Consider the following 12,417-nt stretch of genomic DNA (forward strand, 5'->3'; position numbering starts at 1 on the left):
TAAGCTTAATTTGTGCTATTTTTAAGACAATTTCGTAAATTTTATGAAATTTGCTAAAATAGTTAAAATTGTACAAGTTTCCTATTTAAAATGGAAAGATGAAGCGAAAGTACAAGCGTTTAAAAATTAAACCGGTGTCTTTTTATTGAGTATAGTTAAAAAAAAACAATCGATTGTGATTTGGCCAAATTTGATAATTTTTTGGAAGGTTTTGTTGATTGTGTGCCATTTTTAGTCAAAAATAAAAATGGCACTGTCGTTAAAATGTCGAATAATTCGTATACAAAAAGGGTGAGAATTATGTTCAGATATATCGGAGTAAAACCGAATATTTCGGTTTTTAAATTAATTATCAAAATAACAGTTTGAAAAAAACTTATATCGAAGTTTTTTTTTATTGTATTCCATTACAAATACTTAATTTTTCGAACAATCATATTTGTCATAGAATACCTTTTTGTTTTTTTTGGTGAGTTTCGAAGTTTAAAAAGAAAAATAAAACAATAATACTCGTAATAGTAAAAATTAGTTAAAATAATAATTGATATTAATAAAATATATATTTGTTTTTTTTATTAATAAAATCTAAAAAACAGTAAAATTGTTTTTTCCCGTTTGTGTGTGTGTAAAATTGATATAACTTTTCGAGTTCGTCGTCTTTTTTTTAAAACATTATTTTTTTTATATAAATTAAATTATTTTTGTTGTATATCACTTATAATTTATTAGTTTAATAGTTTTTTTAAAATGTTTTTTATTTAAATGAAAAATTTGTTTAATATCATTTGGGACATCTAAAATAACGAAGTACAACGTATCCTAACACTCTGAATATTACAAAAAATAATAATAGTACAAGTGTATTCGCCCATAATGGTAAACTCGTACCTTGCGCTTCTAAAATTGCATTCACAGGTATAAATGTTGAATTTTCACATACACTAAATTTTGATTGTTCGGAACATCTAGAAAAAAAAAATCAAATTAATTATGTTTTTGTTTAGAGATGATTTTTGACGATTTCATTAAACTAACGAGAAAATATTAAATAATTTTGCCATAAATATTGATAAAAAGTGAAAAGCCTCTTCCACGGGAAGTAGCACGAAGTTAAGAAATTAACCGATGTCAATCACAATAACTACTGAACGATACAAGTAATCACGAGAATGTGGAGATGAAGTTCACCTGTACTCGTCTGGGAGTCCCGTTTTGCCTCTGATTCGGGCAAATCGAGGCGAAGACAGGCGAGATTCCACAACTCTGGTGGAAAAAATATTTGAAGAAAGAATAAGCTTTAATAAACCTTAGGAATTTTTTAATACTTACAATATTCTAGCGCCTTCACTAAACTCAACAATTTGCATATTCTGATATGCATAATGTACCATTGATAAATATTGCATCCATTTCAACCATGGTGGTATATTCGTTGCTAAATATCCACCAAATAATTGCGTTGCTAACGTATATAATGCACTAATTGTTATTGATACTTGCATATCCATACATGATGCACCCACAAAGAATCCAACACTTTGTGCCACAATCGTATTTAATAATAAAAATCCTAATAATGTTAAAAATACTGAAACACTATGAAAACCTAACATTGGATATGATATTAAATGATATACGGCTGGTAATGTTATTGTTAATGGTAATTCACCAATCATTTTAGCTAAATAGTAAGCGGATAAACGGTATGCACCAGATTGTCGTTCTTTGTTAATTACTTCACGTTCTGGTGGAACTGAAAACAAAAACACAAATAAAATTAACGTCAATCTATGAAAAACATGATAGGAAGTCATGGCGGAATTCCCGACAGAAATAAAAACCAAAAATTTTCAAATAACTGTGTTTTTTAAATTAATTATAGTAGGGGAAAGTGCCACATAATAATCCCTGAGGGTAAAATGATACCTCGTTGTTTTAAGGGAGTATTCTGGCTTAGATATTTGAAGAACTCGAAATTTTTTTTGCATGAGTAATATTATTATCCGAGTTACTCTGCCGGAATTGTCTCTCAAACTTAAAACGCATTTTTCTTGAAACTACATTTTTCGAGGTGGTACACTTATCTCAGTAATTAATTAAATTTTTTGAAACAATAAAAATTTCTTTGATAATACTTACATGAACTAAGTGCACCAAATAATGCAAATAACATCCAATACGTTGTCGAGAAAAACATCCATCCTTGGATATCATGCAACGCATTTTCACGTCGCTCTAATTGAAACCATAATAAACCAGCTAATAAACCTAAACCAATTGTTTGTACCCAATTTAATTTTGATAACATTCGTGGTCGTGCTTCTTGAAAATTTCGTTGTGATAATACCTAAAAGAACAAAAGATAAAAGTAAATTAATAAGATTATCCTTCACGCATGTGCAACATTATTATTTTTATTTACCTTAAATTGTGTCCAAAAACTCGTAGGCCATGAGAAGTAACAATCTGGTGTTTCGGGTGAATCACTACTTATTGAGGATGAGGCATGTGATTGTGTGTCTAACCATAAACGTGCTTCGGATTCACCGTTACAATCGTTTATTGTGTCATCTACTGAAAGAAAAAGTTGTTGCAATTAAATATTTTTTCATAAGTTGTTTGAGTATCCAAGCAAATTTTTGGTTATAGATTTTGGTCCGTAAAATTCGAACACACTTCTGGAAACTTATGGGGTATCTTAAAAGCTGTTCGAAATGTAGTACACTGACTGACTGACATTTAGAAAAGAGAAAGGCTCACTCTTTGTGTCATTTACTAACCAATTGTATAATCAAAATTTGGCAGATTTGGATCTTGATGTATTGCATGATTTGTATACTCACTATTCGAATGCGTATGATTATGCTGTAATGGAACATGAGTAACGTGATAATGAGGTCCATGATGGTTGGTTACAATTTTTTCGGTTATATGTTGTAAATGTTCTGGTAACAATTCCTGAGGGTATCCTGGTTGTAAACGTGCATCTCTTGCAGCTGCTATAATTTTTTCACGCATTTCATGTGATCCTTTAACCTGTTCAACTATAATAAAAAAACCAATAATTACTAAAACAGTCAAACCTAAAATACCCGAATTTATCGCATTGGAAGAGTAGGGAGCAAATTCTATGGCAAGTTTTTGGTTTCACTGTATCATTGACAAAATGAATTGTTTAGTTCTTATTTATACATTTTTAAATTGGTTTTAAAACAAAACGGTATAAGATATCACTGTGATTTATTTTATAGGGGTGTATCCAGTTAGAATTTTCGCGTTTTTCTCGAAACAACGTTTTCAAAGTCGGTGAGCAATATTTCTCCGTAACAATCATTCTAATTTGAATATTTTTATTGATCTATTAGTATGTACATGTATTGCCATCTGGTAGTCGAAATTGTAACTACTGATTTCGCTATTATCGCTAGCTGGCGAGTTACAACTCCCAGTTATCAATTCCAGTCCTACTCTTCTGATGCGATAGTATTGGAGCGAGCTATATAACAAATATACTTACGTATAAAATCGGCCGGATTATAATGTGGCATAATTGTTAAACCTATATTACTAAAAAAATCAACAACTTTGGTAACATCACCGAAATATGCTGTTTGGCCACCACATAACAACAATAATTTATCGAACATATGAAATATTTGTGATGATGGTTGATGTACTGTAACCACAACGGTTTTCCCTTCGGTTACAGCGTATCGTTTTAAACATGACATTAAATTATATGCGGAATGAGAATCGAGACCTGACGTTGGTTCCTATAAAAAATTCGAAACAAAACATTATAAGTGAAACTTATTTAAATGAAACTTATTTTCTAAGGTAATTTTGACCCAAAAATTACGAAAATCGTATTTATTTGATCGTATTGGCGGCTCCCTTCAAGATATGACATTATTAGTTCTTTAGATTTCAAATTTGAGTCCTGTGGTTCTGATATCTCGAGAACTACAATTCTGAACGGATTTTAACCGGCGGAATTGTTTTCGCCAGGTAAAAATTAGCCTAAATAGATGTTTTCACGAAAATTGGAGAAAAATATTGGTTATCGAATTTTTACGATTTTCTTAAGGGGTACCCCTTGGAAAAAATGTAAAAAATTGAAAAAATTTTCTGTTTCCAAATTTAATGAAACTCATTTTCTAAGCTAATTTTGACCCAAAAATTACGAAAATCGTATTTATTTGATCGTATTGGCTGCTCTCTTCAAGATATGACGTTTTAAGTTCTTTGGATTTCAAATTTGAGATCCGTGGCGGTGATATCTCGAGAATTACAATTCTGAACGGATTTTAACCGGCGGAATTGTTTTCCCCAGGTCAAAATTAGCCTAAATTGATGTTTTCACGAAAATTGGAGAAAAATATCTTTCATCGAATTTTTACGATTTTCTTAAGGGGTACCCCTTGGAAAAAGTGAGAAAAAACTAAAAAAATGTTCTGTTTCCAAATTTAATGAAACTCATTTTCTAAGCTAATTTTGACCCAAAAATAACGAAAATCGTATTTATTTGATCATAATGTCTGCCCTTTTCAAGATATGACGTTGTAAGTTCTTTGGATTTCAAATTTGAGACCTGTGGCGCTGATATCTCGAGAACTACAATTCTGGAACCGGCGGAATTGTTTTCCCCAGGTCAAAATTATCCTAAATTGATGTTTTCACGAAAATTGGAGAAAAATAACTTTCATCGAATTTTTACGATTTTCTTTAGGGTACCCCTTGGAAAAAATGAGGAAAAACTAAAAAAATTTTCTGTTTCCAAATTTAATGAAACTTATTTTCTAAGGTAATTTTGACCCAAAAATTACGAAAATCGTATTTATTTGATCATATTGTCTGCGCTTTTCAAGATATGACGTTTTAAGTTCTTTGGATTTCAAATTTGAGACCTGTGGCGCTGATATCTCAAGAACTATAATTCTGAACGGATTTTAACCGGCGGAATTGTTTTCGCCACGTCCAAATTAGGCTAAATTGATGTTTTCATCAAATTAAGGAACAGATTTTTGTCAATTGTATGATTTTCGATAGGTGTAAAAAAAGCCAAAAAAACATTACTCACATCTAATAACATAATTGATGGATTCGTTAATAATTCACATGCAATATTGGCACGTTTCTTTTCACCACCAGAGAGACCACGTTTCAAATAATCACCAATAATCGTATCCTGACATGAACCCAAATCCAATACATCAATTATATGATCAACATATTGCATTTTCTGTGCATGTGGCATATTATCGGATAAACGTAATCGTGCTGTATACTCTAAGGTTTGACGCAATGTGAGATCAGGAAAAAATATATCTTGTTGTAATACATAACATATACGACGTTTCCATCGTTTATTTAATCGTTCACGATTTAATCGTATTGTACCACTATCTAAATGTGCTCGACCACTTAACGCATTTAATAACGTTGTTTTACCACAACCTGTAAATAAAATCGCAAATTAATTACTTTCAAATTGTCGTTAGCGCCTTAAACTACTCGGCTCTGACATTTTATTAATAAAATTTGACATACCTGATGGTCCCATAACAGCCAACAATTGTCCAGGTCTAACAACACCACTAACATCTTTTAATACAGGTCTTCGTATTGGCGGTCGACCTACTGATACGGATAAACCCGAAAATACGAGATGAACAGGTCGTGGTGGTTGTTCTCCAGCTATCAAACATGGAAAATGGATGGCCGTTGTGTCAACTCTGAAAATGAAAGAACGAACAATTATTATTTTTACAAATAAACAATTAAATTTATGATTAAGGATGTACGACCGCCAGGACAATTTTGGATCAAAGGCTTGATTTGTTTATATGAAGTTGATTTGAGTCTAAATCGATTCCGAAAATTTTAGGGGAGGTTGCCCGATTATTTAAATAAATAAATGACTTTAAAGTTAGGCATGTTTAACAATGGTCTTATGGGAAAACGGTAGATGGATGATATGTTTTCATAGATTTCTATAAATAGTTTCAATCGCAAGTCTAAACTTCCCTAGGCGCTCGCAGATATATCAATTGATTATAAATAAATTTTTCGGGAACGTATACGGACAAATCAATATTTTATTATGCAATTAATAAAAAAAATCATATTGATGCACTTGTGAGTTGACAGTTACGATTATAGCTAGGTACTTTATCCTACTTCGAATTTTACACGTATTGAAAGTGATGAAAGCGGTGGTCAGAATCCTGGGAGTACGATTATGGCTACTTTCACCTAGGTCGAGTTGCACACCTCTTGAAAGGAAAGTAAATTTGTCACAGGCTTTAAGAAAATTTTTTTTTACAATTCATTATCAAACAGTCATTCATGAAAACTATCATTATCATCGATTTTCAAGATCAAGTTAGACTATATAAACAATAATACCAAAACAAAATTTGAAAGTCAATGAACAACAAAGTCCAGTGTACCCAAAAATTATCATAACCACATACAACATAACAAAGACATACAAAAAACCATATGACTTGCATTTGTGTTCGATCTTCTTATTTTCAAGTAATATAAGAACACATATATATCTTATTTCTCCTTAAAAATGAGTGCTATAGAATCAACAAACAGCGAAGAACAGATATATTCGAGTTCATGTGAGGTCAAATAAACATTAGTTGAAGTTGGACAAGGTTGCTCCACTGAAACGAAATAACGGTTGTATATTTACTACTTTTTAAAGAATACTATATACATTTATATAATATATATAATAATACCAGTCATTGGGTGCCCCAAAAAAGTCAAACAAAAACAATATAGTGTTGTTTTTAAAACGAGAGGCTGTTACGTATACTATGTAGGAGTTTCTGTTTGTTTTTTAAAAAGATTTTATGGTTTTTTATTTTAAAAATAAATAAGAATTATTTTCTTAGAAATTTATTCTATTTACTTATAAATAAAGATAATACACGCGACTTTCTTCAGAATATTTATTATATTCAACAAAATAGTTTGTGGGTAGGCTTGGAGATACTTGCAAAACATTTGGTTACGAGTATGGAATCCCTACATCGGTAGATTTACTAGAACTATCGAAGGAAAATAAAAGTCACAGCTAGACTGTTGATAATACAAATTAAATTATATAGTAAAATTTTTTTTAAATAATCGTGGTTTTATATGTTCAGCAGTTTGAACTTGCTACGATTATTAGATACTAAAAGATTAATTATAGAAGTAATTCGTTCAGAAGTTACAGAAATCAATTATTTTATGATATACTTTCTGATAGCACGCCAGTAAAATGTCCACTAAGAATCCAAAATTTTCCAAGAGATCCAAGAGAAAGAGGAAAAGCATACTAATGACCGTCAATATTTATATTTTAATATCGAACTATCGATATAACGCCCAAAAAAAATATTAGAAATAAATATCGATATTTCAATATTTCGATATTTTATCAGCAGTCCTAGTTACAGTGTTGGCCGCCGGGGTCTAGTCGCAGAACGATTAATCTTGTTACACACATAAATAAAGGAAAAGATTTAAGGTGTTTCGATATCAAAAAGTGTTACCAAAAAACTGTAATTTTTAATGTACCTATATAATACGCCTTCCGTATAAATTTCAAGTCGATTCTCTGTACGGTTTACAAGAAATTAATTATTAAAAAAAGCCCTTTTTACATGGCGGTATATGAAGAAGTCGTAATAAATGATGGTTTTTTAGTCAATAAGTGCTTTTAAAAATGTTTTACCATTTATATAAAAAACTTGTATCAATATTCCTCAAGTTTTAAGCTTTAAAATCATACCAAAATTAAGAACAGTTTTTCACAAAAGACGTATAAAAGGATGATTAATTCATAAATAAAATTTTTTGGGTCATTTTCATTCTTTCGAAAACGAAATACCTTAAAAGAATTTAAAAGGAAGCCAAAAATTTTCTTGAGTCAAAAATCGATTCCTTGCATGAAGTACATTTTCTCTGGCTCTTAAAACAGGCTAAATTTTACTTTTACCATTCGTTTTCGAAAATCACCACGCAAAGATTGCATTTTGCAGCGGAATACGGAACTATTTACAACCGCTTTTGTTAAGATAGTTAAATGATATGTTTAACGAAGTGTTGTATTACAACTTGACTTAAGTAAAATGGTTTAAGTAACCACAATTCATTTCACATTATGCATATAAGACTTAACTTTAAAGTATATTATTAATTTAGTCTACTTTTAATGTGCATTCAATCCTAACTAACTCTATCTTGTGTAGATATAAGTGTGTTTTGTGACCGTAATTTTAGACATACTAATTAATCATGTTAATACTTACTTTTGACAGCTTTTTATAATATTTTTTTATTGAAATTTATATATGAAAACAATCACTTTTATTTCCTGGAAAGTTATTTGTTTTACATATATTTCAATTTATTTATCTCTAAATAGTAAACTATTTCTAAGATTAATTCTTTTTGATATACATTTTTAGTGTTTAATAGACTAAATCGATTTAGGCGACTAGGCGCCGATTTACAACATTCTAAATTTTATGTTTCTAATCTTGTTACATGAGTTTTTTTTTTCTGATGTGAGATAAACGAATAAAATTGGCTCTTTTGGAATTGCAGAATTTAGAAAGAACGATTATGGATCTACAAGCGAAAAAATGGTTTTTAAAACAACCACGAATCTATGCTAAATACACTTTTGTTTCAATTATAATCGAAAAACAGTTTTTGATGTGGATTGTCGAGTTTGAATGGTAAATTATAGTACTTTTTAGATTGTAAGATGAGGATAAATCAGAATGACTAGAATTAAAGAAAATTTGTGTTTTTTTGTCTCGAAAAAATTGTCCATTTCTCGTAGCAGCTACGACTTTCTAGGCTCTGTTAGGTTCACTGAATAAATTTTAAGATAGAACCAAGTATTACAAGTGGGAAAAGGCTTGAAATACAACATGATTCCATACGAAAACATGTCAGTTTTCTGAGATTTAGTGGTTTTTTAGTAGTTTAGTCTGAAGTCAGCAGTTAAGGGCTAGAACCCATCAAATATTACAAAAAAGAATGAATGTGTTTTGGTATAACCACTCTTAGTGTTTTATAAAACGAATTTCAATCCCATTTTCGATTTAATTTTTTAATAATTAAAGTTTGTTTAATAGAAAATGGTTGGAGCGCAAATAAATACATAGTAAATAGTAATAATTGATATATTAGGTAATTTAAATGCGTTTCCACCATTTATTAAAATAGGGCACATTTAACATTGGTTTTATATGGTAAAACGGTAGATGGAATGATATGTTTTCAAAGATTTCTCCAAAACTAGTGGGTGGAAATTAAAGAAAAACTATTTAAATTAAAGTAAATACCATAATAAATTATTGAAAAAACCCGCAATGCCCGACTAATTAAGAATGTATGAGCACGGTAGTGAGGACTCAAATTAAAAAATATATATTTTTTCAATTTGATGTTGAATTATGTTATAGCTTGGCAATATAAGACGAAAAGTAAGAATACAATTTTTCGATATATGGAGTAATTTTCAAAATATCGAAAATTTAAAATATTGTTTAATTATTTAGCTTTCAATATTTCGAGGTAGATATCCAAAAATTGTATTCTTATTTTTCGTCTACATTCATGAAGTTCAATCCAAGTTGAAAATAAGGTACAAATAATTTCAACCCTAAATCTCAAAGTGCCTTGGTGCTCGTAAATCCCTGATTACAATACAATTTTCACTGTATTACAGAAAAACATACTCAAACAATTTATTTATTTCAACATATGCTTACAACAGAAGTCTTTTTTTATTTATTTTAAAAACATTATAATTTTTGTACATTTTAATATATAGAAAGTCTCCACAATGATATCTCTCTAATGCAATATAATGTAATGCAATAATATCATTAGTTTAGATGCAAGTTTTCTCTACATGCATATTATTATTATCTGCTTAAATATATAATAAATTCGCATATTGATTCGTTCTTGTCTGCATATTTTAATATGCATATGCAGATTTAAAATATATTATCTTTTGAATAGGAACTAAACAATATGTATCTAATGACTGATAAAATATTATAATATGTTTTAAAAAGGTAAACCGTATAGACACCATTGTATCTATGTATAAGAGATTATTGTACCTTGAATCAGAATTTACATTTAGTTGTTTTGATTTTATCTCTCAACCAGCAAACATATTATAACGTGCGATAAGGAACATAGTTCCAAAAACCTATATCTTAATTTTATTAAAATTTGATCCGTGGTATAAGAGTATAATATACCATATAGATCACACCATAATGTACCTAGGATCAACCACAAAGATTGTACCCGTAAGCGCACTCATCAACATGCAATCTTTTGAATTTAGTCGAGGGATTGTAGAAGGTACAAGATCGTGAAAATCCCCACAATATTCTCTTGTAGACAATCAGTTCTTTGAGCGTCCAATAATAGCTTCAAAGGTTTTTTTTTATCGCTGAATAAGGAACCAATAAACAGTAAAAGCAATTTTTGTTGTTATCCTTTGTATCAAAAAATTTGATTTCTATTGAAAACAAAAGCACATGGACAATTAATATCTCGGTTGTTTGCCGTCTTGGTGAAAAAAAAGTTTATCCTCAATTAGTTGCTGTCTCATAGATAGCAAAATTCAAGAAATCGAACAGTACTTATGCAAAAGATATTGTCTCTTAGGTACAATACTTTTCCCTATGCATGTAAGTATATAATTTATGAATTTTAATGTGGGTATATGTTATGATTATAATTTATTCATTTATCTTTCTGGATTCTATTTTATACAGTTGTTTAAATTATATATGCATGTTTATACCGGTTGATTATTGAGAAAAATGGGTGCAGAAAGTCTATAATCAATATATATATACGGGCTTACATCATACATTGTACAGCGATTAAAAGAAATGGCATATAAAAAATAATAATTCAAAAATTACGAAAATTTGATTAATTTAAGTCCTGAGTAGAGCTTATCTTGATAATCCATTTCTCCAGATAATCCTTTTTGGTCAAAGTATAACGTTGTAAGTTTAATAGATTTTAAATTCGAGTAGTATGGAGCTCGAGATACCTCGAGATCTATAGTTCGGAACGTTTTTTTCATTTAGATTAAAATTAGTCTAAAAGGAGTAAATCAATTTCAATGAGGATTAACCGAAGATTAATATTTCAATTGTCGTTTTGAATTATTTAAAATTTATTTTATCATTTTTTACGATTATTTGCATAATTATTAAAACGTTATACAATTTTGTTACTATTTGTAAAATAAGGGATTTTACTAAACTCGTTTTTTTTTAAATGCCAAATATCCGCGGTGTTTGTTTAATAAACAGCTAAAATCAAAATTCCCAACATAGATTTTGATCAATCGGAAAGATCAATTAAAAAAGATACAAAAAAATCTTGATATAATAATTTAAAGCTGGACTAATTAGTTCTTTTTTTTGTGTGTGTATGAATGTTTCACAAAACATGAGTAGGTCAAGAAACTGAAAAAAATTTTAACTCAGTGACTCACTTATATAAATTATTAGATAAAAATTTTTGTCTTTAGTTGTATTGGAATCTTTAATTAATTGCTATAGGTATAATGACAACGGCAAAAGAAACAACATATACACATAGAGATGTGATATTTAAAATATAAGATAAGCGCACACGTTTAAAGCGGAGAAACTTTTCAAATAATAATAAATAACATAGATAAATATGTAGTTTTTTTTATTAATTATATGCATTAATAATAAAATATCTAATATGTAATTAGTAATGTAGTAATTATTATTATTGTTAGTTTAAAAAAAAGGTGAATATACTAATAATTTATTATTTAAAAGTTTATACTAATTTTTATACTCTGTATGTAAATTGTATATATGTTACCGGTAAAGTGTAAAATGCATTATACTGCCAATCCCACTATGGATTGCGGAATACATGGGTCGGCATTTGATAGTATGTAATTTCAAAATGGGTGAAACGAGGGAAAAGTTGATTGTGCGGAAATTTTCATTTCTTTCTATGCGGCGTTAAAAATAAGGTATGAACCATAAGGTGTTCCTAGGATTGGTATAAGCCACATATCCAGGAAAATTCGAGAAGGCCACACCCTAGGGAAAACATTTCAAAATACAGGAAAATGGGATTTTCTAGGGAGAGGCTGAGGGGGCAGCAGTGAAACTTCGTATCAGGGTTTATATCAACAAGCTCCTAGGTTTGATATAACCACCCTCTAGGACCCCTTCCCCTGGAGCCATGGAGCTGGAGGGAATGAAATCGTTAAATGTGGTCAAATCAACTCTACCCAAAATTGATAAAATAATATTTAAAATGTCTTTTTAAGTAACTTTTGTAACTTGGTAATCTTTGCTTAACCTC

The 12,417-nt window shown here is 29.6% G+C and overlaps 1 protein-coding gene across 5 annotated transcripts in view; it reads right to left on the reverse strand.

The window, feature by feature from the left end:
* Positions 1-781: 781 nt before the first annotated feature.
* The window catches only part of LOC123299586 (ABC transporter G family member 9), a 153,009-nt gene continuing 141,373 nt past the window's right edge, over positions 782-12,417 (reverse strand). For 3 of the 5 annotated variants that reach the window (XM_044881837.1, XM_044881835.1, XM_044881838.1), the window contains exons 2-9: positions 5,551-5,735; positions 5,081-5,457; positions 3,518-3,773; positions 2,844-3,044; positions 2,423-2,574; positions 2,140-2,347; positions 1,330-1,753; positions 782-965 (exon numbers count right to left, since the gene is read on the reverse strand). In XM_044881837.1, the coding sequence (XP_044737772.1) occupies positions 782-965; positions 1,330-1,753; positions 2,140-2,347; positions 2,423-2,574; positions 2,844-3,044; positions 3,518-3,773; positions 5,081-5,457; positions 5,551-5,735 (1,987 nt within the window). Of the gene's footprint in view, positions 966-1,329; positions 1,754-2,139; positions 2,348-2,422; positions 2,575-2,843; positions 3,045-3,517; positions 3,774-5,080; positions 5,458-5,550; positions 5,736-8,315; positions 8,325-12,417 lie in introns of those variants that run through there. The other 2 variants (XM_044881839.1, XM_044881836.1) reach the window with 2 other exon arrangements.

Source organism: Chrysoperla carnea, chromosome 5 (genome assembly GCF_905475395.1).
Source record: "Chrysoperla carnea chromosome 5, inChrCarn1.1, whole genome shotgun sequence".
NCBI classification, from domain to species: domain Eukaryota; kingdom Metazoa; phylum Arthropoda; class Insecta; order Neuroptera; family Chrysopidae; genus Chrysoperla; species Chrysoperla carnea.